This window comes from Molothrus aeneus, chromosome 5, assembly GCF_037042795.1.
Source record: "Molothrus aeneus isolate 106 chromosome 5, BPBGC_Maene_1.0, whole genome shotgun sequence".
Taxonomy (NCBI): Eukaryota; Metazoa; Chordata; class Aves; order Passeriformes; family Icteridae; genus Molothrus; species Molothrus aeneus.
This window is the reverse complement of record NC_089650.1, coordinates 29,124,857-29,152,304: the sequence shown is the minus strand read 5'-3', so window position 1 is coordinate 29,152,304 and position 27,448 is coordinate 29,124,857. Positions and strand designations below refer to the sequence as shown.

General features: G+C 39.2%; 1 protein-coding gene across 1 annotated transcript in view; it reads right to left on the bottom strand.

Annotated features, from left to right (window-relative positions):
* The window catches only part of SLC6A15 (solute carrier family 6 member 15), a 36,868-nt gene extending 26,033 nt beyond the window's left edge, over positions 1 to 10,835 (bottom strand). The window contains exons 1-2 of the mRNA XM_066550278.1: positions 10,704 to 10,835; positions 121 to 597 (exon numbers count right to left, since the gene is read on the bottom strand). Coding sequence (XP_066406375.1) covers positions 121 to 409 — 289 coding nt within the window. The 5' untranslated portion in view covers positions 410 to 597; positions 10,704 to 10,835. The remainder of the gene's footprint in view (positions 1 to 120; positions 598 to 10,703) is intronic.
* Positions 10,836 to 27,448: the final 16,613 nt, after the last annotated feature.

Below are 27,448 nucleotides of genomic sequence, written 5' to 3'. Positions count from 1 at the left end.
GTACAGCCTTTTCTCTGTTGCTGAGAAGGCTGCCATTTGCTAAAATGGTGCAAAATTATTGTTAAAAGCCAAATACACTCTTGTCTCAGCATGTGCACAAAACTGTATCACAAAACTTACCTCCACCATTCTTCTGACACAGATAGGGGAATCGCCACACATTCCCCAATCCCACAGAAAATCCAACTTGTGCCAGAATATATTGGAGTTTGCTGTTCCAAGCAGGTCTTTCATCTTCTACATCTGAGCCTTCTTCAACATCTGCATCTTTTTCTTCTGGATCCTCAACCATAAGTTCACTCTTCTTGAAGGCATCATCTGAAGAGTCCTCATTAGAGAGCAGGTCCTTAACTGACTCAATGACCTCATCATCTAGATCTCTTTTCACTACCTTGCTGTTCTTAGGCATTTGTAATTTGAAACAAACAGCAAGGAGATGACGTTCAGCTGAAACAGACGGACACTGAAGCAGACTCTCCCTCTGCTTGGGATAAAATACTGAATAAAAAGACTGAAGATAGCGCCTTATGGGTCCTTGATACCAGGGAATCAAGAGTAAGGCCTTCTGTTTCTCAACACTTGCTCTACTGAAAGTATCTGTAGAAAAAGAAATTAAAAAGGATATTATATTATTATGCAGAAGAAACTTAATTTTGAAATTGTGTCCTTTGTTTTACCCATTTTTGCATAGCTCAATGATTTGACAAGAGGAGAAAACAAGAAGAAAGGGATGTTAAACCACTTTCAAATTGTAGGAAATAAGTCCACTATTTGGACTAAAATATTTTATAAAATACATTTCATTCACTTGTTAAGGGTTTTGTTTTGTTTTAGTTCCTAAGGACTGACAGGCTAACTGCTCATACTTTGATACCATAACAAGATTCTTCATATGAGGCATAAAAGGGTATGCACTTTACATAAAATGTAGGAGCCCAACTCCCTTACTTCCTGACTTAATGGCTTTACTTGAATTTCTTTAAGTATATTTTAACCAAAGTAAATTGAGTTTTTCAGACCATTTCAGAAAGTCATGCAGCAATTAAAATTTTGATAGAGAGGATGCACCTAGTAGTTCAAAAGCAATGGTAACTTATTTTCTTGTTACTCTTCATCCTGGAATATATAATCACAGTTTGAAAGGAGAGAGGCTCATCTCTTATAAGCTTTGATGCTTTACATATTTTTAATTATTTCCTCTTTCTAAGAAGCTATCTGAAATATTTGAAATGCCAAATCCATTTTAAAAGCCTACTGCTTCAAATGTGTATGCACAGAAACAAAAATGCCTGCGTTTGAATATGTGTTTTTCTTAAACACAATCATTTAAAAAGACAGACTTGCTTGCAGCTGCCATACAAAAGGTAACCATAAGATTTTGGGGAGGAATGTATTTCAATAAATTCTTCACTAATCACATGGGATAAAACTAGTGTGTGCAAAGCCATCTGCACAATTAAGAGTCTTAAAAAGGATTTAGATTATGTGTTAAGCTTCATGAAAGCTCTAAAGGGGACTTCTGTAAAGAATACACAAGAAGTCTAATCAAGAACTGCTAACTGATGAGAATCAGAAATTACTTGAGGGAAAATGAGACCTTACAGCTTTTGCGTATGGACTTGCTGCAACATCTATCTGATCCATAGTATGAAGGCTGTGTCATGTCCTGACAAAATGCCATGCAGTGGAGAACTGCAAGGTACTCTTCACACAGTCACTGAGAGGCCAAGCACCTCGCAGCCGCCTCTGTGCCAGAGCCAAAGGAGAGACTTTACGCCACTGGAACCCAGCCCACAGCTTATCAAGATGAGACTTCACAGCACCAGAAACACAACTCTGCCACCACAAGTCCTATCACCAGCCTCCTAGCCAACAATGCAATTACTTTTTCCAATAATTCCCAAGGATTTGGAAGTTGAAGTTCACTCCAGTTGCCTACTGAACTCTTGTTGTAACCTCTTTTCACTGATTCCCTAGACTCCGGTCACTGTCTTCTCACTTTCCCTTCTGTTACTGCCTCCTCTCAGCAACTCTAGCTCTGGCAGTCAGCCCAAATTTTTAAAGCATAGTAGAACCTACTTGGCTTGTGATCTGCTTCATGTTCACTACTGTCACTGAACAGTTCAGGGTCCTATAAACCTTCCTTCTGATATGTAGTGGGACTAGCACCAGGCTTTGCTTTGACTGATACCAGTTCTTCCAAAAAAAAAAAAAATTAGGTGTTCTCTGAGCTACACAGAGAACAGCAGAATAGGGGAAAAGTTGTTTGTACAGGAGAGAAATCCTAATACTCCATCCTGTGTATCTGGGCTAAATGAATGTCTATGTGGGCCTCTTTTCATCTGTTCTGTCTTTTGCATTGCAGTCTTCAAAGGACTACACCCCCTTCTAGTTCATACATGATTCAGTGGCTCTTAGTTCTGACTGAGATACCTATGTAGAACCAAAATGCAAACAATACATTAAGCTGAAGCATTTAAGCAATCCTAATGGAGCTCTGGGACTATAAGCCACAGCACCTGATACTTCAAATATTACTTTTTGTCACATTTCAAACTTTTTTTTCCCTTTGTTCCACTGATGTAAATTAGAAAGCAGCTTCTCAGTTCCAGTAATTAGTAATAAGTTCAGGGATTACATTAAAATGAAACAGCTGCACATGGGAAACAACATCAGTAGTTGTCTCTAAGTCTGAAATCCTTCTCTAACTGTAATAACAAAAAGAGATTTTCAGCCAAAAAGACGCAAGCCATAGATAAGTATTTACTGAAATGTTTTAAAAGGTCATACCTGTTTTAATTATTTTAGATAGAGTAACTTGCAGAGCAGCAATATGATTTATCTGGAGCTCTCACTGATGAGTCAATTCCAACAAAAATTGCATCACTCTGTCCTGTCATGCATTAAACATTGCACTGCTATGCTTCAGGACAAGCTGGGCTTGAGACTTCTACTCCTAGCACAGTATCATAATAATTTCCCTTTCATTAACCTTCCATTAAGCAGTATGTTATCCACAGAAATATCCCTGTCTAGACTGCAACATTTGCAGGGCTTGAGAAAATGTGGGAGGCATGCTCAGCAGACTGGTGCATGGTTCTAACAGGACTGCTTTCCCAACTCAATACATTATCACTGGCCAGACTGCACCAAGGATGGAGGACAGTCCTTCCGGACACATCACAAATCCAAAGGCACTCTCCTACTGTCAGATTTAACAACTTTTCTCTGTATTCAAGGAGCTGGTACTAAAGCAAATAAGGAGTCCTCTCTCAAGAGATACTACCATCAGGTACAAATGTTTGAAGTGTGAACCCAGCAGGTTTGTGCAAGGAGTCTACTGCTCTGTGCTCAGCACTCCCAGAGCGCAGTCAGTGACACGCACAGAAGCTGCTCTTTGATCCAGAACAAACCTGCACAGAAGACTGGTATCAAACTACTCAGCTTGAGCCAGGTAGAGATATGAATGCTCCTGTGTGAAGTCTGAATAGGGAGAAAGAGTAGAGTTACTCACCAGCACTGATTAGCTAAACATGAACCACTGAACAGGCTTTCTTTTTCCTCATCAGAGTATTGAACTTGAGCACTTCACCACATAAAATGCTATTCTATGCTCTCACATCACTTGGATGCAATCCGGTACTGAAGTTCATCAGCATTAAACTAGGAAATATCACACCAAATTCTGTTAAACATCTTCAGTTAGTTCCAGTACTTGCTACCTTCTACACTGCCTTGTAAAGAAATACAGAACTGTATGATGAGACAGGTAATTTTGTAAATCCTTAGTAAAATGGGGATTTGTTATGTCGATTTTTAAATTATACTTAGGAGAAACTATCATTATATTAGGACTCCAAGTCCTAAATCTTGTCAGCTATTTTAAAACATTACTATGACTTAACCAGTACCTTGGATTAAAAGTAAAATGCCTAAAATGTAATTTAGCCTCATTAAAGCTGTTTGTTTGTGGGTTGTATTTTTCTTCTGTCTTGAATTTAGATCATGGAATTTGATCAATTGATTATGTTCTCAGCATCTCATCCTTTTCATGACTCAAATGATGTTACCTGTCAGATGAAAACACTGAAGGGAAATTTTTATTACCACATTTATTGGAGAATATACTATTATTCTGGAATTTTCCATGACTGAAATGAGCAAATAAGAATGATTTTCCTTTTTTTAATGTAAAATTCCTTTTATAAAGAAATCTAAAATTACTCTTAAACTGACCTGACAAACATCTGTATTGTTTGATGGAATTTAACAGAATGGAAATTGATGAACAGTACATGGTTCAGTTAAAGGAACATTTAGAAAATTATTCTGTCACTGAAATAAGAGCAATCAATAATCTAAGTTGGCATAAACAAACTTTTGCAAAAACTTTACTAAAACAAACATATGAACTAGATTTTAATTATGTCTTACTAGCATTGTCCTTGATATGCTAATATCTATTTCTTTCACATACTGAAAGATAAAACAATAAGTCTTTTCTGACTTTTTTGATATCAAGCAAACTACAGACCCCACCTTTCTCTCTCAGAACACAGCAGGAATTTTGTTATTTTTTTCCATGGAAAAAGAATCAACCCAATGCACCAGCATGCACAAGTGAAGTAACCTTATTAGACCTCCACACCACTAGCAGATTAAGCAATAATAATCCTTTGCCACAGGGAATTCAGACCCAAATTAGCTCCCTGGGAGATCCAAGCTCGCTATAGAACTTTTGCTTCAGCTTCAGGCCTGCATTCAGAAATGCTGGCACAGGGAGATAAGACTTGCAATGCCTCCACTGACAAAACCTGCAAGCATTTGCAGTAAGACCCAAAGGAACGTCATTAGTCAAAGCACCAAAAGACACATTGAAAAACATTGCTGCATGTCCTTTTCTCACAATCTTGTTTGCAAGGAATGCCTAGTAAGGGAGTTGTCCTGGTTCTGTTCAACACTGCGGCTCCTCTTCACCATTACGCTGGCAGTGAATCTTTGTGTTGGGCTCCTTGTGATCCATCTCTATCAGATCTGCGTGCCAATCAATATAGAGATACCTACTAGAAGAACACTGTTCTTCTGGTTCTCTCAGCTGTCTAATACCAATAAACAATTAAGGTTACAAGACTGGAGATTTTCCCAACATGTACAGAAAAAGAGGCACAAAAAAATCCCCTCACTTACGGATTTGAAAGTATAATGAGTACAGCTGCCCCACGTTCTTGGAAATTCAGCACAAACCTCTATAAAAAGCCATTTGTAAGGCAATTTCATGTTTAAAACATCCCACAATACTATTGCAACAACTAAGTATTAACGAACTTCTAGCAGTGTTTTTCAAATATAAATTACAACACAATAATTCTTACATCACATTTCTTCTTAAAACCAGCACTTCCCTCTGAAAAGGAGAGCCAAAAATATTAGTTTCTAACACAGTGCACTTTTTTATTTTATAATCTTATTTTTACTTCTGATGGAAACACAGTGATTTCACAAAATTACTTACATTTCATTTTTAATGTTTACAAATAATCCTCAATACCTTTTTTTGGTTCAATGTTTACCATTGAAGGGATTAAAGAGATCAACATTCTATTCTTCAGAGCACTGCTTTCTTCCCTGAGGAACCAGTTACATACCAACATGCTGCTGTGAGGGTGGCAAAATGCAATAAAAAGCTGCAGCCAGTTCACATCACTATAATCTCAGTTTTGAAAGTAGATTATGCTAGTGTGGTGTACTACTCCAGTCCCACAAGCTCGTGTCTTACATTGCTGTTCACCCTTTGACTCCCAATGAAGAAACCAGTATGGTTAAGCAGAGGACATGGAACTAAAAGTCAGGATTGTCATGATGACACATGTTCATAAATGATTTTTATTGGTATTCATGCCAAATGTTTCAGTCTGTATGAAATCACTGGAGAAGAATCATATGCAAAAGTGCAGAAGAGGAGCCTTTTGCACCAAAAAGAAATGTACAAAATGCATCTCAAATATGAGTTGACAAGCTGGGAAGAAAAAGCATGATGGGAACAAGCAATACAGAAAATGAAAACTGAAGTTTTAGGAGCAACGGATGGCTGTAAGTCTACAAAAAAGAAAACTACCCAGACAGGATGTGGGGAATACCTAGTGACCATCATATCTGAGTGAAAAAGAGAGGAAGAAGACTGCAGGAGCAAACCAAGTTTCATGGGAGTACTGTGACTGTGAAGAATGGCTATCGCTGGGGGAATCTGTGTACAGATAATTATTTCAGGAAGAGTTACACTGTGTTACAGTACTCATTGCACAGACTGAATTACTGCTGCAATGCAGCATTGTGTTCTTTGGCGGAAATTGGTATACAAACCATAACCTTTTTGCCTAGTCAAGCCCATCTTATAGCTATAAACTGAAGCAACCATCATGCTGCTCTTCAGCATGAACTACATGAGCTAGCATTTTTCCCTACCTAGTTTAACATAGCCTGTCAGTAAGATTCAATAGGTGCTTAACTCAATTGCAATTAAAGATAATTTTATTCTGTACAGTTATACTTGTATTAGCATGTCTCAGAAAACATCACTGAAGAATGCAAAGAAATCTGTTACACGTTCACAACACTGTAAAAAATAAGAGCTCTGTGGGCTATGGGAGACTTAATCAAATCAGAAGAAAGTTTTTATTCTGGTGTCTACAACAGAAATCATTTATATTACAGGAAAACTATTTAAAAATGCCAGACTGAATTCACACCTGCTGCACATACAGGTTATACAGTCTTCAGTGACACTGCATGTTTCATACTGCTGGGAAATTTGTTCTCCATTCGTACAAAATTTTGTTCATGGCTTTATCCTACAACAAAACCCTGCACAGACTCAAATGCAAAAAAAATCTGGTCCAGATTAGTCTCCTTAAATTTTAGTTACAGGAGAATACTTCCTACTATTATAGAACAAACACAATAAAACCAGCAAAGTTTCTTTTTCAGGTTTGTTCATTATCAATAAACTTGATCTTAACAGCTTGTATGACTACTGTCAAATCCCTGGCCCAACAGAAACATCTAGAGACAGAATGTTACAACCTAGAGCTCTTAAAGGTCAGGGGTTTTTTTCACTGCACATAATCTCTAAAGAATTAATTTGCCTTATTGTAGTTTCTCACTTCTGTACAGGTTTCTCAGTATTTTCTTCTCTCAAATCAACCTCACTGAAATATTTCAGAGACTTACAGGATAAGCTAACTGCAACCTCCTTTTCAAATGGAGAAAGTATATCACTAATTCAGCAGTTTTTTCTTATATGTACTTCATTGAAGGAACAAATTTAGTGGTACCACTCCTTCAAGTGAAGCAATCTCAGCAATTATGAAGAAATTCTACCCCTGGCTGGTCAAACTGAAAAGGTGTAGCTACTGGCAACTTCAAAAGAAATCTCCGTATTCTAAACTCATCATATAAGATACAAGAGAACCGTGAGTTTATTGTACAATTTTATCACACTTCTCAGAAGTGAGAGGTTGCAAAAGTATGTTTAATATTTCAATAAAGTATTAAAGTTACTTAAGTTGCAAAATCAATTACTGAAAATTAGATATTACCAGATATATAGTTGCCCCGAGATCCTAATTCTCAGACCTCTGTGCTTTAGAATGCATTAATAAGTAAATCAAGTTGTCCTTGGGAAGAATTTATGTGATTACTTCTTCCTTTTTTTTATATACAAGCAAAAAGCCAAACTGAACATATGCTTTAGCGGAAATCTTACTTCTCATCACATCTGATTATTTGATTTCATTGCACAAATCATGCTTTCAAGTTATGAACACTGTAAATGTCCTACTACAGTTTTCATCCCTTCTCCATTTTGGCTTAAGGTGAGCTGAATTATTAATATTGCAGTACACATTTCTGACACTTGAAATGCAAAACTATCATTTGCCAGCAGCAAGAAACTCTTTCCCCAAAGTGGGGAACAGACTACTGGCACCAAGACTCGAGGCACTGCTGTGCACAACATTACACGAACTTTTTCTTTGCTTTCTTCCATACAAACAAGGCATCCCTAGCCTTAGGAGTGAAGGATAAGAATGCAGAGCCCTATTTCAGTGTAGGCTTATGGGAAGCTCAGTCCAGTTACTGCCATTGCCTAATGCAACCATTCTGGCAGTTGCCACTGCATTTTCACACCACTTTGTACCGTCCCACCAGGATTTGCGCTTCCAGCTCTTCAGTGGAATAGCATTTGGTTGTTATTTTTCAATTATGCTTTTTTTCCCCCTAAATTATTTCAATACATTTCCTGAGTAACGGCAAGGTTACTTTGAATCAATTTTCAAGGACAAATGGAGTTGCCCAAGCAGCCACTTGCTGATATGTCAAAGTTATTCTGCAACTGAGATTTCAGAGATCTCTAAAGTCATGTGTAAAAGCTGCTACCATTACTATGCTGATCTATTAAAATTTGAGACTGAAAACTTCTTCCAATATCAACAGGTATTTTGTCTTTTAAGAACATTACTAATGGTGATGAGTGAAATGGTCAGAACAATGGAAAGTAGTTGGAAAAGCAGGTAAAAATGTCCTTAATGTTGTGTACACTTCCGGTACACTATTCTAGAGAATTTCTGAAAAAAAAAAAAAAATCTTCCCAGAAAGATTCTACCACAAATACTTCAAGTGGTAATTCCATACCACTTGAGCAGTGACTACTCCTCAACAATGTCATCTAAATCAAAAGGAAGAGGTGCAATCAGTAGATTGTGTTTCTGAATAATTTGTGATTTTTTTTTCTGACTGATTCAGCATTTGAAAAATTTTGTGCATGCGGGCTTTTGCAATATGGAAAAAAGACAACTGCAAGAACAACAAGACATGAAAGGTCAAAAGGAATCAGATTATGCTGTAAAAGTAGTTTCATGATACCTTGACAGTTTCACATTCTCGGTTTCCTGTACTGGTGACACATCTGAACAGCTATGAATGGTTTGGTTTCTCATGCACAGATCAAAACCAATGAGATTTTTTGTTCTTGATTCTGAAGTGCAGAGCTGAGCCCGAAGGGAGTGTCCAATATGCACTGCGTGCAGGCTGTGAGTCTATGGTTATCTTAATATGGGGTGTGGGTAAAAAAAACCACTTCTATATTAGCCAAAATGAAATTAAGCAATCTTTCCTAAGTATTTTTCATAGTTTCCTTTCTAAGGTGAGGCAGATAATCGGAAATATACTGCTAAATAGACAGAAACTGATTATGTTGTCATTGCTTTTTAATCAAATGGAGAAAGCTGCCTGCACAATACAGCCAGCATACATTTATATGACATCAGATAACAAAATCTTTACTTCATTTACACTTTGTAGGGGGGAAATCGGGTCCATATCCTATGGTACTCCACAGTGACACACAGATGGTAACATACTATTTAGAAATTATTAGAATTATCTTAGAAAACAACACTACAGCAGTGAGCTTGTTATGCAGCAGTAGAACACTGAAAATGAAATCGTTGATGATAATGTGGTCTTTAACAAGTAAAACACAGTGCAATTTACTTAAATAGATGAAATCCCATCACAACTCTCACGTGTGCCACATCAGTGTGACTGTGCAGACATATTACAATCATCTCATTTACTTCCACAACAAAAGCAAAGGCTTACGAAGAAATTCCAGTTCGCTCTAACACTAGGAAAATGAGAACAAAACAGGGCAATGCGGACATAGAAAATTAGAAGGATTAAAAATCGAAGAGAAAAAGAATCACTGGGAGAACACTGTAGGTATGAATCGACCCTGTGGACATGTCGTAGTACACGGCGGGCTACAACCATCAAAATCCGGCACAGAAAATAAATCCAAGAGGCACAAAGGTTGGGAGAAGGTCCTCATTACCATACCCACCCAAACATGGCTGACACCGGGGCGCAGCAGCCCCCGGCCGCGGGGGTTGCCCCCGCCCTCGCGGGGCGAGACGCGGGTGGCGCGGCGCCGGAGGCACCGGGCGGCCCCGCCGGGCGACGCCCACGCTCCGCAGCAACAATGCAGCGCGTCCGCCCGCGGCACATGCTGGGGTGGACCCCGCTCCCCGTGGTACCCGGCTCCTTCAGCGGCCGGCTCGCCCCGCTCTCTCCGAGCCCGGGCTGGTCCGTGCGGCGAGGCGCATCACCGCGGTGCTCCCGGGGGGGGACAGCCCGCGCTACCCGGAACACGCGCTACACATGCATCTGAGATTTTTTACGCAACACACGGGAAATGAATGAAATTTCTTTCACTCGCAAAAAGATAAAAGTTCCTCGTCCTTGCCAATGACAATAATAATAATAATAAAACTGATTAAAACAGCCCCGTACATCCTTTTAACCCACCGCCGAGTTAAAACACATGGGCGGCTTCTAACCGGCACTCGCTATTGTTTCCCGAGGCGCCGGCTCTCTCCGCGCCAGCGAGAGGCTGGCATCAGGGCGAAAGCACCGGGTGGGCTGGGGGGACCCCCGACCCGCAGGAAGGCGGACACCGGGCGGAAAGGAACCCTCCATACATCCTGCCCCTTCCCGCCCGGCGACACACGGAGGCGGCCACGCTCCCCCGCGGCCCCAGCCGCATGGCAGGGCTGGGAAGGCGCGGGCCGCCCCGCGCACCCACGCTCAGCGCCGTGCCATGCCATGCCGTGCCATGCCGTGCCTTGCCCTGCCGTGCCATGCCTTACCTCCGCCCGCCGGGCGCCAGCTGCGAAAAGGGGGGGCCGGGTGCCCCCGCGGGCGAGGATGGCGAGCGGGGCCGTGCGGGCGCGGGGCTCAGCGGCGGGCAGGCGGTAGCAGCCACATGTGCCCAACCCTCACTGCGGCGGCGTTTAAAGACAGACATAAAAGCGGCGGGGGGAGAGGAAAGGGGAGGGCAGCGCCGGGCCGGGGGAGCCGCACCTCCTGACGCAGGGAGGAGCGCCCACCCACCCGCCTGCAGCAGCATCTCTGCCGGAGGCGGGCGGGGAGGAGGCAGGCGCGGCAGCCTGAGGACAAGAAGGCCGCCGCGCCAATATCCCCGCGGCCACGCTTAGGCACCGCGGGTTCCTCATTTTTATCCTCATCCTTATTTCCTATTCCCTGCCGCCTCCGCCTCTCTGCGCCCAGACTCGTGACGGTCCCCAGGTCCTTGTGGCTCTCAGGCGGGCTGGAGCGGCCCGCCCTGGCCTTCCTCTTGGTGGGGTAGCGGCACACGGGCGGGGGTGGCCTCCGGGACGGCCTGGAGGCGGGAGGTAGGCACACAGGAGAGAGCTTCCTCGGGGAACACGTAGGTTTTCCAAAAGAAGGGAGTTAGTGGGAAGGGGGGCTGCGGGAGCCAGGAAGGAAGAGAGGTCTTTCGGAAGCAGGGGGGCGGCCGCAGCAAGTGCAACACCTGCGTGCTGGAGGCCGGCAGGCGGCCGGGAGCGAGGGCGGGGGCTGAAGGGATGGAGAGACGGTGAGAAGAGTGGAAGGCAGCGACCATCCCCGTGGTGATGGGGCACAGGCCTTGTAGCTCTGACTCCTGCAGTTGGCTTCTGTCGCAAGAAGGTGATATTTTGGCTTCAAGGCCTCCCCGAAAGGTTCTGTCTTAAAGTGTTCACTGCCCTTCGGTCAGTTTTTTCTCTGCTTGCATTTCTCTTTTGGGGAAAAAAAACAAAAAAGGCAGATCGATCCTGCCTGGCAAGGAAGACGTAGTAAAGATGAGGAAGTGAGCTGTTCAAAGGCGCGGCAGCCAGGTAGGAGAGGCCCATTGGCTCTGCTGAGGATAGGCACGATCGAATGGAGAATGAGCTGGTTTTAATGCTCGCTGTGTGAACAATTATTGCAACAGCTTCAGTTTTATCATACATAACGTTATTACACCTCGTGAATCAAGGAGAGATTTTCCTCCAGAGTATGGAAGATAGCCTGCCTATATGAGTTGCATTTCCTTCATCTTGTACTGCGAAACTTGTGATACAAACTTATTTTCATTTTGGCTTCATTATTAAAAGTAATTAATCAGAGTATTGTGTGTCTCTTGCTATTGGTGCTAGTTCACTTAACTAATAATTTCCACAGTGTATTTTAATTATGTATAAAAACGGCCCTGTAGATAATAGATTATGTACTCACTGAATATTCTTTGCAACTTAGGAAAAATGTACTTGCCTTGAGTAAGTTTCTAACTGTGAATTAAGTTTCTTTTATACTAAGTACTAATCAAAGGAAGAATTTATGCTTTCATTTGCCAGATCATGAGTGATACTTTTATTTAGTAAATTAACTAGTAATGTTGATCATATGATTGCATCGTTAATTGAAACAGGAAGAGGTCATTTCTGGATCCTTTTAAGTTCTGTGTGCCCTTAATGGTGAGCTTAGATCTGAGGTAGGGTGCTACGCAGACACAGAGAAAGCCTCATTGCTGGTCTGACTCTCCAAGTCTCTCTGCTTGTGACTCAGGAGATCTGAGGATAGAGAGAAAAAAATCTAAGGGGAAAGCAAGAAATGCCAGCAAGACAAAAATTATTATTGTAAAAAGCAAAGCCCAGATGCTGATGTACTACACCATCAAACCTCTAGAGAAAAAAAAATGCAGAAGGAGAGAAAATGACTGGAAGAAAAGCAGTTACGCCAATTTTATTTTTCTGCTAGGTTTTGCTATCTTGTCACTCATGTAGAGTTTTAAATGCCGTGAGTTGGAAGAGACCCTCAAGGGTCATCCAAGTCCAAAGTCCTGGCTCTGCACAGAACAACCCCTCACATACCATGTGTCTGAGAACATTGTTTGAACATTTCTCGATCCCTGTCAGGCTTCATGCTGGGACCACTTCCCTGGGGAGCCTGTTCCAGTACCAAGCCACCTGCTGGGTGAAGAACCTTTTCTTAATATCCAACCTAAACCACCCCTGACATAACTTCAGGCCATTCCCTCAGGTCCGGTCACTGGGCAGCACAGAGAAGAGATCAGTGCCTGCCCCTCCTCTTCCCCTCATGAGGAAGTTGTAACTGCAGTGAGGTCTCTCCTCAGTGTCCTCCAGGCTGAACAGACCAAGTGACCTCAGCCACTCCTCATGTGGCTTTCCCTCAAAGACCTTCACCAACCTCATGTCCTTACCCTGGAGGCTCTCTAAGAACTTCATGTCTTTCCTATATGGTGGCACCCAAAACTGTCCCCAGCACTCAAGGTGAGGCTGCCCCAGTGCAGAGCAGAGCAGGACAATCCCCTCCCTTGCCCAGCTGGTGATGCTGTGCCTGATGTCCCCAGGACAGGGTTGGTCCTTCTGGCTGCCAGGGCACTGCTGACTCATGTTCAACTTCCATCGACCAGGACTTCCAGGTCATTTGCTGTGGTACTGCTTTCCAGTAACCCATTCTGGATGGATTCATGGATTTCCTGACTGCATCACCTGTTTTTTTGTTCTGGAGACACTGAGAAAGGTGCCTGATTCTTCTCAGACTGGGGCAAATCAAGTGCATTCCAAGATTGGCCCAGTCTGTCCATACATCCAAAGCTGCCCCATCCCAGGTGCAGAATCTGACACTTGGGCCTTTTGCATGCAAATATCATTAATATTCTCAGCACATATAAATGACACTTTTTCACATGCTGGATAAATGTGGAATTAGTATTGCATCTTACACCTTTTGAATCTGTCACTTTTGTTAATATTCTGTCTTAATGATAGCTCAGCACTGAATTTTACCTTAAAATATTGAACCCCAGAATATGGTAGATTATAAACTCAGTGATATCAGTAATTAACAACTATAACAGCCATTCCTATTTTTTCCATATTTTTCAAAAGGTTTCATGATCTAGTAATTCTAAATCACTTATGATCCTTTTCAACATTTTTTTTCATTTTATTAAATGTAGTCTCTTTAGTTAAGAACTGTAGTAATCTATTCAAGAAAACAAAAATATGCTGTTTCCAAGAGTAGCAGTAGGATTAATTAAAAAGACAGAGAGTAAAGATGTTTTATATAAGTTGTCTATTATTACTGATTTTATGATAATGAATATGTTGAGGAACTTCAGCTGAACAGAACAGAGCCACTGACAGTCACTGTGACTTCATATTGCTTCATCATTATGGCTGCTCTTAGTTCTCTAAGAGATGGCATCTGGTCAAGATTCTGAAGGAGATTTTGCCTTATTGCTCACGACACAAATTATCCCTTTGGACATAGCAAGCATGGATTTCCTGACTGCAGCACCTGTTTTTTGTGTTCTGGAGACACTGAGAAAGGCACCTTTTTCTTCCAAGACTGGGGGAAATTGAGTACATTGCAAGCATTGGGCCAGTACAGAGATTAAAATAGTTCCAAGGACACTGTCATTTGAGGGTATGGCTAGTTAGGGTTTGAGATAGGTGTTTGAAGATAAATTTTCGCTAAATTGAAAGTTTAGATGTAATTAATGGAATGGTATAGTGACAATAATTTCTTTAGCAGAATAAATTAAGTACCTTATTTTACTCAGAGAAGAAAGAAATAGCATTCAAAATGTTTAGATAGATACAAAGTATCACATAAAGTATAAATGTAGCCATAAACTTACAAATTTTGGTTTTGAAAGTAATACAGAACCTACTCCTTACTAATGAATGCTTCCATGTGTTATTTTCATCTATGTAACACATTATGAGAACCTTAGAAGCTATAATCTCTTCTGAGATCCAGTGCTTACCGTAGAATCATAGCAATAAAATCATACCCAGGGGAAGTTCTTTCCGACCCCCAAAATTCACTGAGACTAGAAGAAGAAGATTATAGCAACTCAAAACTCTGCATGAGTTAAAAATAATTTCCTCTCATGATGTGCTCTATCTGAGATGATCAGTTTTCCAGAAAATTGTCAGGGATGTATTTTTAAATTAAATTAATATTTCTATGATAGAATGAAACAAGTAGGAACTATTATTTCGATTACTACAATTCAGAGTACCATGTAAATAACAGAAACTAATATTAAGACAAAAGAAGAGCATTTCTTTTCAGAAATCCCCAAAAGACTTCTACAGATTTAATCAATGATCAAATAATTTCTGTGACAGCAAGGAATAAAAAGCATAGGATGTTCAATTGCAAGCCATCCATGAAAGATACTTAAATGTATTTAGGCATGTAAGTGGATGTTTCTATAGTGCATTTGAGACCATCAAAGGAACCTCTGAAATGGTGCTAAGGTACATGGAAAATAAGGAGATTATTGGTAAAGGCCAACATGACTTCACTAAGGTCCAATTGTGCCTGATATCACCTACCTGTAACTAGTATTCCTCCTGGAACTGTACAAAGCATTTGACAGTGTCCTGCATGAATTCTGCTCTCCAAACTGGAGACAGATTTGGTGATGGAATACTCTGTGGATAAGGAATTGGCTGCCCAGAGCTGCAGCCAACAGCTTGATGTCCAAGTGGAGACCAGTGGTGAGTGGGGCTCCTCAGGGGTCGGTATTGGGACTGACGCTGCCTAACATCTTTGCTGGTGGCATGGACAGTGGGATCAAGTGCACCCTCAGCAAGTTTGCAGATGACAGCAAGCTGTGTGGTGTGATGGACATGCTGGAGGGAAGGGATGCCATCCAGAGGGACCTGGACAGGTGTGACAAGTGGGCTAATGCAAACCTTGTGAAGTTCAACAAGGCCAGGTGCAAGGCCTTGCACCAGGGTCAGGGCAATCCAAAGCACAAATACAGGCTGGGCGGAGAATGGATCAAGATGAGCTGCAGAGAAAGGACTTGGGGGTGTTTGTGGATGAGGAGAGTGACATAAATTGGCAATGTGAGTTTGCAGCCCAGAAGGCCAACTGCATCCCAGGCTGTATCAAAAGCAGTGTGGCCAGCAGGATGAGGAGGTGGTTCTGACCCACTCCTCAGTTCTCTGAGACCCCACCTGGAGTGCTGCATCCAGATCTGCAGTCTTCCAACATAAGGAAGACTTTTCTATGTAGGGAGATGTCGGGAGAATAACAGGATGTAGGGAGAATAGCAAGTGCTCTGCTCCAGAAAATAGAAGAAAAACAAGATCTCAGCCATGGGTGTCATTGCTACAGCTGTGCTAAAAAATACTTACTTTGAAAATTAAGAAGCCAGCAGTTTACTGAGTTGTTTTCTTTACATCACAAATAGATATGTATTGTAACACAGCATTCAAAAGAGAAAATGTTTACATGGAATATTTTCAAATTGTCATATGCTCAATATTTTCAAATTGTCATATCCTCAGTTTTAGCACATTTTAAATTAATATAAACCATTATATATACACATACATAGACATCACATAATAGTTCAACATACAGCTGAGCTATGTGTGTACTGTCCTGAATGAAGGTAAAATGATGTCAGGAAGTGTGTTCTTTTTTCTAAGCTTGGAGAGCAGTCATCTAAAAATTATTATTGCTTGTAGAAAAATGCATCACATTTTAGATATTATATTGAGGTGTCAGTTCAGAATGGCCTTCATGTTAAATTCCTGCTTAAAAGTGCACATGGTACTTAGAATTGTTCCTTATGTTTGAGCTAGGTACATTTTTTTAAATATAAAGTTTTGCTATGCTTTGGCGTTTTTTTATCATTGCATAAGGACGTGAGCCAGAATGGAATTGTGCTGTCCTCAAAATGAATTCTAAAATTCTTGGATCTAAGATAGCGTGAGCTGTGTTAATCTGTGCATTGCATGAAGAAAAGTGGTTTGATGAAAAGTGGTTTAAAAAAAGTTGCAAAATGTCTCTTGTCTCATGAGATTTCAGAGCAATCCAGTTTGCCAGTATATTTTAACATATGTCCTGTGATGACAGGTTCTGGGCTTAAAAAACCCAAGCATATTTCTTAATCCCAGGACTGGCAGGGGCAAATGTAAGACTCCACTAATGTGTGCAATCCTGTGAGTCATCACTGCCCACAGAAACTATAGTTCTCTACTTGCAGCCTAATAACTGGGTTATTCTATCATAATATAAAATCCATGTTAGATTTTGCCCATGTCTTACACACACTGTGTCATTTTTAGTTATTGATGGGCAAGGATGGAAGTTACTTTTTTCTCCTGCATGGAATTTTGTTTAAAATCTGTTTACTAGGGACTAGTGTTTTCCATATGCCTCGATCTGAATCCCTTATGAATCAACCACAGCTTGACCCTTGTGTCAAAAGACACAAGCAATTCATGTGAAATAATTTTATTTTAATACATTTCAGTCATAAAGCAATGAGGATATGTAAGCCTATAGTACATTAATAGAATTAGAATTTAATTGTTGACCATCAGTTAAAGCCAGGGAGTGAGGATCAGGACGTGTGTTCATTCACAGGACTAAGAGACTGGAGGGGACAACTGGCATTAGCAAATCTAGTTCTGTGATATCCTAGTTAACCTGCCTGTATAAACCTGCCCCTAAATTTATCATGTTCATTCTTAAAACTACTTTGGTTTCACTACTGCATCTTGCTGAAGTTTCTCTAAAACTTCCCTCCTGTGATGGTTTGAAACGTTTGAACAGTCACAGCTTGTTCATCATTATTTTTTCTTGTGCCAAAAGGTTTTTAAACTGCTTTCTGCCTTTCTATTTTATGTATCATTATGTATTTTTGGAGGGTCGCTGCATTGTTCCCTCCCTTTGTTTTCGAAGAGTAAAAAACTGAGGGTTTTTAGAACAATGAAAGATGATACAAAACTAGCCTCATGCATATTAGTCATGCAGATCATGAAAAGATATTAGCTTGAGTCTGAAAAGGAGCAGGCATGTGATAGTTTACTCCAATATTGTGATAGAGAAGTGTTAGTCCCGAGTTAATCTGTTACATCTGTGCGAAACAACGAGTAGCTCCCCTGTAGCACAGTACAGTGCCCATGCAGTACACATTCTTTCCAGTTAAATACAGGACCAGAACAAAGGTCCAGCTGCGCAGTATCTGCCTTCAGCAGTGCTATGTGCTAGATGTTTGCAGAAAAGCATGAGGAACAGTGCAAGTAGGACTTCTGATATTATAGCAAATGTTTAATAAATTTCTGACAGCATTTCCTATAATTAAAGTAAAATATTAGTTTACTCAATAAAAAATATGAAGCTAGTCTGCATGAATTATCCTTAGCAAATCCATACAGAGCTTACCAATTTTTATTTTTCTTTGACTACTTTTTCTTTTTGATCGAAAAATCAGCATATGATTGTAGTCAAATAAGTAGTCTCACTGTTTATCTTAAATATATTTATTTTCAGATGTATTTACTATTCTTAATTTATTCATTGTCAAAAATTACTAAGGAAAGTCTTAGAAACATGTATTAGAATCTATCATGCATAGTACTTCTTGGTATTCTGGGATGGAAATAATTTGGCTTTTTCCTCCCTTGGCTGTCTCCAGCTACACTTCCAGAAATGGAAGTTTTATTATTGAGATGTGCTCAATTTTAATCATTCTCATTAGGGAAGCTGCCTTTGCCACCAAGAGTTTCACCACCAATTTTTGCTTGAAGACTCTAGCAAGTTATCTGAATTTTTGCATATTTTACTTCAGGACACTCTGTACTTACTCATTGCATAAGTCCACAAACTTCTGTAATAAGTTTCCTAACTTCTTACTCTTGGCTTCTCTGAAACTAAAATGTTAGTTACGGAATTACTTAACCCCTGTGTTTATGTAGACCAAGTTCAAATTTGCAGTGGTGCCTATAGTTTGGATTAGAAATTCCATTTGGACTCGTAATTCCTTCAAATATCAAACTAGCTCATTCATGAAATTCAGATGTTGATTTGTTTTTTTTGGTTAGGTTTGGTTTTAGGGGATTTGGTTTGTTGGTTGGTTTTGCTGTACTAAATGCAAAAATACCTATTGGTGTATCACAATTACTTCACAGACATGATTTACCTACCACAGTGTCATCCAGCCTAACATCATTGTTATTTAGATTCCTCTGGGGGGATGTGATAAGTTTGGTTGTGGATACCTGTTCTTCCAGCAACTGAAAAGAAGAACCTTAGTTTAATCCAGACTCCTAATTTTGCATCAGCTGAAAAAATTCTATTTCTCGGCCAGGCATTTTACATAGATAGAGATATGAGATCCCAAGTTGTTAAATTGGTCTCATTATGACAGAAATATTTTGACATGAGTTTGAAATTCAAGCTAACTGGTTGTACACTTTGACTAAATCCATATTATTAGAATTTGTGATGAAGAAATGTTTGAAAATGACAGTGCTTGAATGACAATTTACTGCTAGGCTATGTAAAAATGCTAGTTTAAAAATAACAGGCCGTAGAAAAATTGACTTTGGATTCTAGATATTATTTTGCATCCTAAGTACTATATGAATACTAGAAAAAGACTAATTGAATTTGGGCATAAAACTTTCTCAAATTATATTTTTCTGAATATGCATTTACAAATGCTGGAAATATTGAACTCTTATTTGCCTGAAAATAAGCACTATTTTCTGTACACAGAAATCAACATAAGCAATATTTACACTGATAATATTGTAGAATGCTCTCTTTACAGAATACTCTAATTTAGTTTCCCCTTACTGGTAGACAAATGACGTATCAAGGAATTCATGTTGTTATGGTGAGAATTTTCTTTGACCTAGACCTTGAAGAGTCATTTTAGCAATGCAGTTCAAACTTTCAAAATGAGAGACATTCAGCTATACAGGGCTTGTGACTCAAAAGCAAACCTTAAATGCACTTTTCAGAGGTGATAGTGAAATTTGTAGGGACTGAGGTGCCAGACCAAGGTTTGGTGGCTGTGGAGACCTTGTTAGGTTAGTTCTTTTTTCAGGGCTGTTGCTTTAGCTTGGACACTACTCTGCACCTGAGAGCAGTGTGAGGTGTTCTACTGTGGAATTGAAATCACAAACTAATGAGTAGATTGTTAGCTTAATTCTCTGTACATGTGCTTTTCTTATGATATTATTTGGTTTACAGTGTTCAGGCCTATGGCAGCTGGGATCGATCCTGTTCCTGGCAAAGTCAATGGCAAAATTTCCATGGTAAGTAACAACTAGAGTTTCCCAATCCTTGACAATGTTAAAATACACTTGAACAAAAGCTTTACTCTGCTGCAGGTATGAACTAGCAAGAAATAACTCCCCAGAGTAAGAGAAGTAGGCAGGAATGAGTGCCTCAGGGCAGACAGACACGGTACTTGTAAGTCCTGCTGCTTTGGGCACCAGACTTGCTTTAAGCCAAAAGCTCTCAGGAAGTCAGCACATGTAACCAACATTTCAAGTGGTAACTGAGAAACTTTGTCAAGGTTGATGTCTGTGTAATCATATACAGGTGAATCATATACTTCAGGTGAAATATATGATTAAAATGACCGAAAGGTTCCTCATATTTACACATTTTTTCACAAAAATAGTAGGTTCAAAGTAATGAATCTCTTGCAAATATGTACAAAGAGACAATTAATACTGGATGCATTACATGAAAGCACCAGTTAGAAAGCTGATTTTCCTGGTGTCTTATCTTTAAAATGCAGTGGCCCTATTTAAACATGACAAATGAGGACAAAACCCCTGCAAAACAAGCCTTGTCTAGTTCGTAGTGCTGATATCATTGTTTAATCAATGAAATGGATGGATTTTATTTTAAAAAGTGGAAATATATCATGGATTTCCAAAGAGATCCCAGTGAAAAAGCATGCATTATTGAAAAAGCATGTAATATTGTTATTTAATCTGTAAAAGTAAACTGAACACAAACAATCAAACTTTAGTTCTTAATTATGGGAAATGCTTATTTATACTGGGGGCAGAGAGTTACAATCATGTTTACCCAATAGAACTGATAAATGCAACTGAGTCTTTTTCCAGCTGTTTTACAGAGGATTATGTTTTCAAAAGCTTTTCATAAATCTGTCAAAATAAGCAAAAAAGTTAATGGAGGACAGAGTGTCTTGCTGAATAAATAAGCTCATTGATATGGCAAAAGTTGGAAGGATGAGGTTGGGTACATACTTCATGGTGGCAACTTGAGTGTTGTGTAATTTTGGCAACCAGATTCACATATGCATAAGAACTCTGGTGTTTGCTGGAAGATTAGCACAAATTGTGGATTTGGGGAAGCAGCAGCACCAAGAGTTAAGTTGAGCAGGTAGTGAAAGAGTCAAGAGTGGACTGTGTTGAAAAAGGTGATTTAGTGTAGCAATTAAAGTTCTTCAAATATATGTTTACATGTTTCCACTTTTGGGTAAGTACTCAGAGCCCAGTTTTATTCTCTTCTGTGACAATATTGGAGGAATAGAAATGCACCAATAAAGTGGGTACATCATCCTTTAGACCAGAAAGGAGGTCCAGAATTTAATTTTCAGCTGCCAGGTACAGAGTCCTGAACAAGGACTCTGGCAGGGTACACCCATTCTGCAGTGCCATGCAGAAGCAAGTAGAAGGTTCAAGTAGATAGCAAGTACAAGGTTCACTTTGTGATACCAGAGAAGGTAGACACCTTCCTCACCTGTTTACTCACCACTGGCTCATAACATGTCTTTAATGATCAGTTAGGAGTGGGAAAATGTTCAGTTTTTATTCAATAGAAATAACACGCTCATTTTTTGAAAACAGAGAATTGTTAAAAACCAAAAATTTAAAGACAATGCTTTAAAAATCTTAGATAATTTAAAACTGTTAATATTTTAGCCTAATTATTTTCTGAGCCAGTAGAATATTTATACATTTGACAATTTGACTTTGTATTTTAAAAAGCAAATTATCTGTTGTATAACTTCATTAAGCCAGCTCTCTTGTTCATGTGGTTTGAATTTGCCTAGGGTTACAGTACAGTACATACTTGAGGAATTGGCATTAGAAACTAAAATGGGGTCAGAGGAGGGAAAGATGGCTTCAGACATTTTAGCTTTGCATATTTAGAAAGTTTATTTCAAAAAAAGGCAAACAGATATTCTTTTTTTTTTTGCTTTGCAGTGATTTAGCAGATTTATGTTTAGTTTCTTTAAAATTTTCTCTCTTATATCTGAGCCAAAACACTGAAATCTCTTCTATGTCATCTCCTTTGATGTGAGAAATAGAAGGATTATAAATCACAAAATCCCTGTGAACAGAGTCTACTAAGTCTCTTGGGAAAATTGTGCAAATTAATTTGGACACACCACTGTGAAATCCAAACTGAAACAGCTTTTGTTGTAGGAAGAAAAAAAGATAGCTCTCACTACCTCACATGAGCCAAAGGAGGATAGCAATTTTGTGCAAAATGCTTGGTGGGAAAGAGTTAGCCATAGTTTATGAGTTAGCCATAGTTTATGAGTTAGCCATAGTTTTTATACAGATTAGCAGGTAAAGGGAAAAATAGAAGAAAAGCATTGTTACTAAATGCTTCTGTATAAAATAAAACACCTGTGGTTCATATTCAAGTTCATGGAAAACAAATGAGCTAGTAAACATGTAGTGTTTGAATTTAGCAAAAGGATTTTGTTTGCCATAGGGGAAGAAAGAGTATGACTGTACATTTGTGGTACTTAGATGGTAGTGCTTATATTACTCATCATTGTACCATTTGCTTTTTTATTGCAAGTCTGGCAAAAATAAGATTAATCATCCTACAAATGATGGACTAACATGAAAACAGCTTCAAAATTTAACTCTTTTTGACCAACAGGTGTTCTTATCAGATAGTACTCATAAAATTATACATATTTCTACTGGAGCTGACATGTATTCTCTTTCTTTAAGAATGCATACACTGTTCCCCCATGTATACACCTGTACATATGCATTTTCAGGTATATATACATGGATATTTGTGTGTAGGGGTATACATACATACACTAACCTATGGATAGACCATATATTAGAGAGAGAATGAGAGAAGGGGGGTAGGGGGAGGCAGAGACAGATGCATATCCATCTGTCAGGTCCACCAACTCCTACAACTCAGCGCTGTTTGCTTGTGTAGACTGGGGCTGACAAAATGCTGTTCCTAAGCACAGAATGGATTTGCTTCGGGAATTATGTGCTGACACTCAGTGGTGACAGGAGACCAGCCAGGCCTGAAAGTGTGATCAGTGGAGAGAGTTAGTCCAAGGGTGGCATCAAATCTGGAACTTTGTGTCTCCTGGACGAACACCTTTCCATCCATAACTACAAGGAGAGACTGTGCCTCCAAAAAAGGGCATCAGGATAAAGAAGTGCATGGTAGAAATGCTATTTGCTTTCCATATCTGTGTGAGTGAATTCTTGCGGGTATTACTTAAAAACAGGTCAAAGGAGGGTGATGATAAAACAGCATGCAGAAAAAATCTACTTATTTGATATTTTTACTTATTTTATTTGATTGACATAATTCAGCAGCTAATGCCAGATTCTAGACCATATACTGGATGACATTATGTCTGTTGCATATAATCAAAAGAACAATATCCTGCCAGCTTCCCAGTTGTAAGCCACAAAATTTGTCTTCTGGCTACACAAATCTCAAATTTAAAATGTTGCCCTAACTTGCAAATATGCAGAAATTATTTAATATTTTGCATCTTGTTGGACTAAATATAAAATGTAATATTTATTGTTCATTATCCAGTTATTTCTTTTCCTGAGGAGTAGAAGAAAGTAATTCTGAAAGGTATTGGGGGTGAAGATCATTGCCAAATTAAATCTGAAATAAAATCATCTGAAACAACCAGCAAAGTTGTACATTCCTCTGCCATATTTTGGTATACAGATAATAATCCTTTCCCTTAGGATATAACCCTGTTCTCCTGACAATAGGTATTTGCTTCTGGCTATGATTTCTAAAATCACAAGTGAGTAAATTACTTCAAAGGTATGATTTTTATCAGTCTGAAATGGAGGTATGCTTCTGAATTATAGGTATACTTTAAAATTGGTTGCCTTTCATGTTAGTGACATGTATTCAGATTCCCTAATATATGGACACAGACCGCTTTTTATCTTTTTACCTTTCTATATATGAGAAAGAATATCTTGTCTGTCTGTCTGTTTGTTTGTTTGTTTGTTTTTGGTGATATTTCATTTAGATGATAGTGTAGGGAATATTCCAACTCACCCGTAGGAAAAAATATACTTTCTGTCACATCTCAGATAAAACAGTAAAATGAAAATATTACTCAACCTCATATTTAAATGACTGAATAGTCCAATAACCTAAAAGCAGGTTGTATATATGATTTAAAACAGACACAGGTTTTTGACCATGGAAACTTCTGAACTTTCTTTTATTATAACAATCAATTTCGAAATTAATTCAGCATTCAGGGTATGAGGAGTAGGAAACATTTTAAAAGTCAGCTTGAATATACTATATTTTATTTTTTATATAATTCAATCTTTTTCCTTCTCTCTTATTTTTAAGTTGACCAGTGGGCTATGAAATTGAAAAATATACTGCAAATACATTCTGAAAAAATGGGCAATGAGGGACTGTCTTAGAGTTACAACTCTGTGGGATGAATAAGGCAATCCACAACAGGTTGGGAAACCTTGGAAGCATAGACTAGTCAAAACAGTTTGCCTCCCTGATGATTTCCATATACTCTACAATAAAACAGTTATTACTCAGAGCCCAGTTTTATTCTCTTCTGTGAGTGACAATATTGAGGGCATGGAAAAGCATCAACAAAGTGGATACATCATCCTTTAGACATATGATAACCAGAAAGGAGATAACCAGAATTTAAATTTCAGCTGCTAGGTTCAAGATCCTGAGCAAGGACGCTGGCAGGGCACACCCATTGTGCAGGGATAGCAAGAACAAGGTTCCCTTTGTGGTACTAAAGCAGGTAGTCATCTTCCTCATCTGTTTACTCACCCACCACTGGCTCACAACACATGTTTAGGGATCCCTTAAGAGTGGGAAAATTCACCAGTGCTTTGTGTTTTAGTTGGTTGGGGTGTTTTTCTGCTTTAACATCTTGTTAGGAGCATTTCATCATGTTCAAAGCTCTGGGCAGCATCTCATGTTACTCTGCATGTCTTAGCTTGGCTGAAAGAGTTTTTTGCCTAAATTTTTTCCCTCCCAGCTAAGGGAAATTGCTCTGGCTCCTCTTTTCCATAACTGAAAGTTTGTTTATGTTTGGCTGGTGCATTTTGTCAGCAAGAGTAAACTGGTTTCTTTTACATCTCCATTATTAGTACAATACCAGATGGATGTGTGTTCCTGCTGTCTCATCCTCCTCTCTTTCATTCTTTTTCCTCTGCTTATTACACAATTCATTTTTCAAAGACCTATCTTGATGTTCAACCTCTGATGTTCAAATCAAAATGAGTAGTTAGTAGTTACAGCACTTTCTGCTAACTGCTTGATATTAAGTATGTATTGAGAAATGATGCCCAAAATGTTACTAGAATAAAATTTTGCAAGTTTATAGGGTGGGAGTTTATAGGGAGGGAGAGATCTGAAGTCTAGAAATAAAACCAAACCATGTCATCCTGAATTAAGGACAATCAATTATTGCTGCTACTTAACAGAATTTCATGAATTGTAAAGATCTTCATTGAGGGAGACAGATATAGAATGTCAAAGTATGGCTAAACTCAAACCTAAATGCTTGCCTTTTGCATGGACAGAGCGTGTGGAGGGTGTGCAGAGGCAGCACACACCATTCCTCGCGACTGCTCTGCCCACTGAGCCGTGGCACTGGCGGCACCGCGGCCGCCTTTGTGACCTCCAGCCTGCACACCCGGTGCCAGCCTGGCACGGAACCTACCGACACATGGGCCAGGGGCAGGTGGAGCAGCTGCTGGGACTCACCTGCCTCCAGCAGTGAGCTCGCTGCTGTGGTCTGCTGCTCTTTTTGCACACGTGCTCGTACACACGCTCGCGCATGCACCACTTTTCTTGCTCAGAGAGATTTCCCTACCAAGGTGATGATAGTACATATGAAAAACAAATCTCAATATACAACCCTAAAGTGTGCTACTTCTAGCTCACACACACCAGTACTCACTCTGAGTAAAATTGCTTGGCAGTGAAGAGAAACAACTGAAGTATAACCTTAGAGGATAATTAAGAAATAACATTGGTTTTTTTCTTTTGCTTTCCTTGACATGTTTTTTTTACAAGACTTCATTCAAGTTTAACTAAGTTTTGCTTTGAGGCTCTGAACCTGGAACAGTGCATTTTTATTTTCCTTGTAATAGAACCTTTACCTTGCAGGTAACAAAAAAATGAAGTCTTGGGGCTAGAATCATCAGATCATAGAATGAAAGGATTATAAGTTTTATACAGGCTAAAAAATAAAACCTTTGAATTAATTAGCATTTTATGAGTTTCAGGTACCTGCAAAATATCAAATTAATAGGGTTTTATTCTATTCTTATTAGGTGTTAGAAGAATATTAAGTGAGAAAATGTAACTCGTTCAATTTAAGAGCTCTTCAAACTAGGAAGATGTTGGAAAGTGATTAAAACATAGACTCTGAAAGCTTCACCAGCTTTAATAGTTTAAACTAATATAAGCCAAAGGTTTGGGGGGGTTAACCTGAATAAGATGAATAAAAATTGTACATCAAACAAAACACCCTTTTAAACTGAAATATCTTGACTTCAAAGTTACTTTTATATCTCTGATATGAGCACTATAATTTCTAATCTTTCCTTTCAATGTAGGATTACAAAGCCTATACTACTGCTCATTATCCAGTCATGTGAGAGATGCAATCGAAACAAGTGAACTAATCAGTCTAAGGTAGATGAAGTTGCAGCTCTGAAAGATCACAGAGCATGAAAAATTAGTAATGAAGCACACATTCTCTTGTATATTTAACAGGCAAATCATTCTCATTTATATTATATATGCATGTCAAGCATTTTAAGGACAGTATCAAAATTGTAATCTAATTTTGATCATGAAATATGTTCAGCATTTCTGCAGTTTTTTTTGATTTTGAGTCACAACAATATTATCTTCTCTCATTGTTCCACCAAGAAAATATGAGTTTCCAACACTCAGAGAGACTTATCTCAATCTAGGTATGAGAATCAGAGATAAAAGTTTCACTGTCCAAAGCACAATCTATTCTAAATTCCTGTGCTGAAAATGCAAATAAGGAAGTATTTCACTGTACATGGTCAGAAACTCAAACTAATGTTATAGTTTTTCTACTATGGGTACTATAATTGACCTTTTCATGTAATTTCTGGAACAATATCCCATTAGCATCCTATTGCTAAAATGAAAAACATGAACAGATATTGATCATGCCAAAAATAAAAAGCCAAACTACAAAATGGTCTCTTGAAGGGGTGCGGGAATGTCAAAATCAACATTGATTTCAGAGAATAGGTAAAAATTGTTAAGAGAAACTAATTAGCACAATCCACACATAGACAGTATTACTTCTTCAATGTAATTTTGATTTCATGCTAAAAGCCCTTGGTCTGAGACAGAAATTTTGTCAGAATGACACTAACATAGCTTTGTACCCTTGTGCTCTGTTGCTCATGAACTTAGCTTCAGATCCACCATCCATCTTTTCTTTCAGTGC